General features: G+C 38.3%; 1 protein-coding gene across 1 annotated transcript; it reads right to left on the bottom strand.

The window, feature by feature from the left end:
* Window positions 1–1,978: 1,978 nt before the first annotated feature.
* LOC121043392 (olfactory receptor 5B2-like) lies at window positions 1,979–2,926 on the bottom strand. The gene has a single exon (XM_040495075.1). The coding sequence runs from the start codon at window positions 2,921–2,923 to the stop codon at window positions 1,979–1,981; it is 945 nt and encodes a 314-aa protein (XP_040351009.1). The 5' UTR covers window positions 2,924–2,926.
* Window positions 2,927–6,305: the final 3,379 nt, after the last annotated feature.

Below are 6,305 nucleotides of genomic sequence, written 5' to 3' on the forward strand. Positions count from 1 at the left end.
AAACATAGGGGAAAAAACCTGGATGTCCTTGGGTATGGTGAGTACTCTGTAGATACAACGATAAAGTCATAATTCATAAAAGAAATAATTAGTGCTCACTTTGGAAGCACATATAAGAAAAGAAATAATTAATATACTGGACTTCACCACTGTTAAAAACTTTTGCTCTGTGATGAACAATGTCAAGAGAATGGGAGAACAATCTACAAACTGGGAGAAAATACTTGCAAAGGACACATCTGGTAAAGGACTATTATGCCAAATATAAAAGGGACTCTTAAGACAATAAGAAAACAAACAACTGGATTTTTAAATCGGCCAAAGCTTTAACAGACACTTCAACAAAGAAGATATACAGATGGTAAATAAGCATTTTAAGAGATGATCCACATCAGATGTCATCAGAGAAATGCAAATTAAAACACCAATAGATTTCACTATACACCTATTAAAAATGGCCAAAATCCAGAACACCAAAAACATCAGTGGCGGTGGAGCAAAAGGAACTTTCATTCATTGCTGGTCAAAATGAAAAGTGGGACAGCCACTTTGGAGGACAGTGTGGACATTTGTTAAAAACCTAAACATACTCTCACCATATGATGCAGCAATCATCGTTATTGGAATTTACCCAAACGAGTTGAAAACTTATGTTCACACAACAACTTGCACGTGAATGTTTACAGCACCTTCATTCATGATTGCCCAAACTGGCAGCAACCAAGATGTCTTTCATTAGGTTAATGGATAAATGAAAGGAAAGACATGGAGGAATTTTAAATGCATACTACCGCATGAAAGAAGCCAATCTGAGAAGGCTGGTTTCCAACTATATGATTCCAACTATATTAAGCTCTGGTAAAGGCAGAACCATGGAGACACCTGAAAGATCAGTAGTTGCCAGTGGTTTGGGGGTGGGGGTGGGGAGGATGACTAGGCAGAGAACAGGTGATTTTTAGAGCAGTGAAAACACGCTGTATGATGCTACAGTGACAGATTCAATTCTTTATACATTTGCCCAAAGCCATAGCGTATATACCACCAAGACAGAACCCTAAGATAAGTTATAGAATTTAGGTGATTCTTTTGTCTTTTTGAAAATTATAATGTGAACGTGTTGATTCTGCAAAATGACTCAGTCAAGACAGAGATTCATTTAGATTTGATATGTATGTACCTCCCAATGAAATGTGCCAAAACAGTACATACTTTCATTTAAAAGTACATGATTCTGCTTCTACTCAGAATCTTAAAACAGTTGTTCAATAAAAGAAATAATTACAATTAAATATGACTGTATATTTAATACCTCAATTAACTACTTAAATTATTTTTGTTCAAAACTTGTCACACTCCATTTACCTCTGAGAAAATTTCTACTCCAATGTGTATGTGCCTACAAGGGGCATATACATGTGCTTTGTTCCTGGGCTTGTTTTGACCCCTACTTAACATGTATGTTTGCGTTGGGTAGAAAAAAATATAAGTGCTACAAGCGAATAATTCAAATATCATTAGTCAAGTTTGACAAGTGGGTCCCCAAATTTTTAATGCTTCTTATTAACATCCCCATTCAGGAATTACATTTCTGAACATGTTTTTTTAAAGTTTATTTATTTATTTTGAGAGAGAGAGACTTCCTGAGAGAGAGAGAGAGAGAGAGCCAGCAGGGGAAGGGCAGAGAGAGAGAGAGAGGGAGAAGAGTGAGAAACGCAAACAGGCTCTGTGCTGACAGCAGAGGGCCTGAGACAGGTCTCAAACTCACGAACCGTGAGATGATCACCTGAGCCAAAGTCAAACACTTAACCAACTGAGCCATCTGGCGCCCCTGAATATGTTTTCTTTTTGCCAAACAATAGACTTTTGAAGAGAGAAGGATGTCGCTTCAGAAGTTTAAATGCAGCATGGGTCTTAAAAAGTAGCTCATTGCATGGGGAAAGTCTGAGTGGAATTAAACAAGATTATGCACACTGTAATGTTAAATTCCCAATCCTGTAGAAAAATTTGCCTTCTCCACCACCTTCTTGAATGCACACTTGACCTCTTTGTTTCTCAGGCTATAGACCACAGGATTCAGCATGGGGATGACCATAGAATAGAACACAGAAGCCATTTTGTCTGTGTCCATGGAATGGCTGGAACTGGGCTGTAAATACATAAAGATGACTGTCCCATAGAAGATGGAGACTGTAGTGAGGTGGGAAGCGCAGGTGGACAAAGCCTTTTGGTGCCCCTGAGCTGACTGCATCTTCAAGATGGATATAAATATGAATAGGTAGGAAACCAATATAACCAGAAGAGCAAAAAGGGCATTAAAGCTTGACATAAAAACAAGAACCAGTTCACTAACGTGTTTATCAAAGCAAGAGAGAGCCATGACAGCTGGAACATCACAGAAAAAGTGATGGATCAGACTGGACTTACATAAAGACAGACTGAATATGTCCCCAACATGGAAAGAGGCATTCAGAAAACCACAGATGTAGGAGCCTATAGCTAGAGAAGCACACACACCTGTGGTCAAGGTGGTGGTATAATGGAGGGGCTTGCACACTGCTGTGTAGCGGTCATAGGCCATTGAGGCCAAGAGGTAATTTTCCACAGTGGCAAATGCTACAAAAAAGAACATCTGAGCAGCACATGCATTGTAGGAGATGACCTTGTCTCCCATAAGTAATCCAGCCATGACCTTGGGAGTGACAGCTGTAGAGTAACAAAGATCCACCAGAGACAGGTTGCTGAGGAAAAAGTACATGGGAGTGTGGAGACTGGAGTCCAAGAGAATCAGCGCCATCATCCCCAGGTTCCCAACCACATTGATGAGGTAGATGAGGGTGAACATGATAAAAAGGGGGATCAGCAGTTCTGGGTCACTGGTTAGTCCCACCAGGATGAATTGTGTCTCTTCTGTCCTGTTATCCATCAGTGTGATCAGGGAATTATGAGATGTCCTGTTAAAGAGAAATAAAGGAGAAAACAAAAAGAAATTCTAATGACATTGAAATGTATAAATACCACGTGCATTATTTCATTAATAATTTGTACTTCAGAATGATCCTGGTCTAATGTTAAGGGCTTTACATATAAATATGTGTGTTAGAGTGTGTGTGTGTGTACAATGGATAGTATTATTTTAATTTTACCATTGAAGGAATTAGGGATTTGAGGAATTATGTGATATTTTACAGTGATATCACTAGTATGAAAAAGATTCAAGTTTGAAACTCAGTTTTGACCTAACCAGAATCTGTGCACTTTTAACTCCTTCACTCGGAATAGTTAAAGGTGCCAATAACAATAAGGATGAGATTAGGGAGAAAAGGTTACACTGCAGTTTGATCTTACTAAATCACTCAATTCCCTTTGTAGCTTAAAGAAGAGTCACTTCACACTTTCTTTCACCTCCAATGAGAGACCTTCTGATAGTGAACAAAATGAAATTACCATATACTCAACTAGAGCATCAACTATCGTATTTTTTTAATGGAAGCCACAGCGTATTTTATAAGTATCATTAAATCCCCTGCTAATGGAATTTTGAATTTATACTCCAGCTTCAACTTACTATTTTAGAAAAAAATGTTTCAAAACATCAATTTCTCTACTCAAACAACTCATAGCATGTTTAGCTTTCATACTCCTTTTGCGTGAATTACACTTTTCACTAATAATGTATATGGAATATAGTGGCTTACCTTGCTCCTTGAAGAGAAGAGACAGTCAGTCCTCAACAGTGAGTGTGAAATTCATGAGAAAATCATCCAAGAAATAACCCACACAAACTGTAGAGAAGCTATATGTTCGGTAGTGGTCAAAAGTTTCCAAGTTCTCCAAGGCAGCAAAAAACGAACGGAAACACACCAACAAGGACCCAGGAACCCGGGTTCGGATTCTGGATCTACCATTAATTCATGCTGTGCCCTTGGAGAAGTCACTTACCTTCTCCTTATTTGTAAAATAAACATAGTAAAAATACTTCTCCCACATATTTTACAGAATTGTGTCTGTAAATAGCAAATAAGGGAAGGTCTATAAAATAACTCAGTAAGGGGTTACCATTTTAAAGCCACTCAATACAACTTTTGTCTCGAGGTGCGTTCCTTGGTCATGGTTGCAGGCTGACAGCAACTCTTCAGGGAAGGAGAAAGCCTGAGGGCAATGATGCCCACTGACATTCAGATGAATGTAGGATGATCATGGAGCCCAGTGTGCAATCTGATCTCTCTAGAATGATGCTATGTGGACTGTTGTTGCTATTTCAGAGGCTGATATAAGGGCACCAAAAATGAGTTATTAAGATATGGGGCTCAGGGGAAGCTCTTTCAAGAGCATCTATGGCTCTTCATCCCACCTTTCTACGGAAGAAGCAATTAAACTACCTACGGGGACCTCCTACATGTATTGAGTGGGTATGCACAGTTGTCATTACTTGGTATTTCTTTTTTTCCCTGAATGTATGATTTAGCTATTTTCAGCCTACAATGGGTCATATGGGAACATTCCACACCATCTTTGAAGACTTTCTGTAACTCTAAAAAAATTATACATTCAAATAATTAGATTTCAACAAGAGAAACATCCCTATAAAGAAAAAAAGTGAGTCTTGTAATAGGCTACTCTGTCCCACAAGTAGTAGCATGACATTTCTGTACATTGAAGAAAAATTTTACAAATATGGAGATGTTGCAGCCTGTAATTAGACAGAGACCACAAAATGGAGCCATGATGCACATTCCCAGAGGTAGCTTCAGTATAGAATGGGGCTCCCTGCGGGGCAAATTAAATGCATAAATGTTGCGCATTACTTTGGGACTTTGAAAGTACGTTATGTTTATTACTGACAGTTATTTTCTGGTTTATCTTCTATATGGATATTTTGAACCATTTCAGTTAGGTGTATGTTCCAGAGTGCATGAAGTAATTTTCCAAATTAAATCATATAGCAAATACTAAATAGCATTTATCTTGTGCTTCCTTGACACCTTGCAAGCCATACTTCTGAGTAAAAATTATAAAATGGTTTGAGGTCACACAGCCGTTGAGATTTCCAGGCAATCATGCCAAAAATGACGGCTGCAAGCACTGAGTGAGAACGTAGATGAAAATATTTCAGCAAAGTGGAAAATAAGCTATAATACAGGAAATGCTCTAGGAGCATATCTAGATAGTTGCTACAGAGAATTCCCAAAGACTCAAGGACCTAACATATGGTCCAATTGGACTCAATTTATTCATTTGTTAGATAATTATTTATTGAGAATCTACAACGAATCACAGACTCATTTTGGTATTGGTGATCATGTGGCAAATACAACGGATAAAATCACTGTTCTTATGGAGGTAGTTCTAGTTAGGAGAGAGTTCACAAAGCAAAAGGCCAATAAATATACAACAGGCGAGTGTTTGTAAGGATGACAAAGAATAATGCAGGGTGAGAAGTTGGTGTATGCGGGAAGGAGAAAGTGACGAATTTTTAAAGGTAGGCAGAGAAGGCCTCTAAGATTAAGGAGACCCTGAATGGACTAAGAGAAGATTTCTTTCAGAAGGAACAACAAGTACAAAGACCCTGAGGTGGAAGTGTATTTGAGTTGTCCAGAAAAACCAAGGAAATCACTGTGGATGAAGCGAGGGAGAAGTCCGGGAGAGGGACAAGAGATGACCTAACAACACTGCAGTATGAAAAATAGGAAACATTAGCCATTTAAAAGCATTTTTAGACAGAAAAGTGTGCATTCTTGATAGTCTCTGTTCATTTTTTAAGCATTATGAGAGTTTGAGGTTACATGTGAATAATGGAAAATGTGTTTATTTCCCTCCATTTTTTTTTTTTGGGGTGTAGTCTAGATCTTTTGTCCTTTTAAAAAGTGTAATGTGAATATGTTGACTCTACAGAATGACTCAGTCAAGACAGAAATATAACTCTTTTTATTCTTTTAAAATTGTTAACATTTTTTTTTTTTTTGAGAGGCAGAGAGAGAGACAGAGCATGGGCAGAGGAGGGGCGGAGAGAGAGGGAGACACAGAATCCGAAGCAGACTCCCGGCTCTGAGCTGTCAGCACCGAACCTGATGCAGGGCTCAAACCCATCAACTGTGAGATCATGACCTGAGCTGAAGTTGGACATTTAACTGACTGAGCCACCCAGGCGCCCCAATACGACTCCATTTAAATGCAATATCTATGTGTCTTTCAATAAAATGTGCCAACAAAGAAAATACTTCTATTTAGAATTACGTACTTTTTCTTCAGTTAAGATTTTACAACAGGAATTCAGCAAAAGAAACAAATATTATTAGACACAAGTT

Source organism: Herpailurus yagouaroundi, unplaced genomic scaffold, assembly GCF_014898765.1.
Source record: "Herpailurus yagouaroundi ecotype Mexico unplaced genomic scaffold, PumYag 187, whole genome shotgun sequence".
Taxonomy (NCBI): domain Eukaryota; kingdom Metazoa; phylum Chordata; class Mammalia; order Carnivora; family Felidae; genus Herpailurus; species Herpailurus yagouaroundi.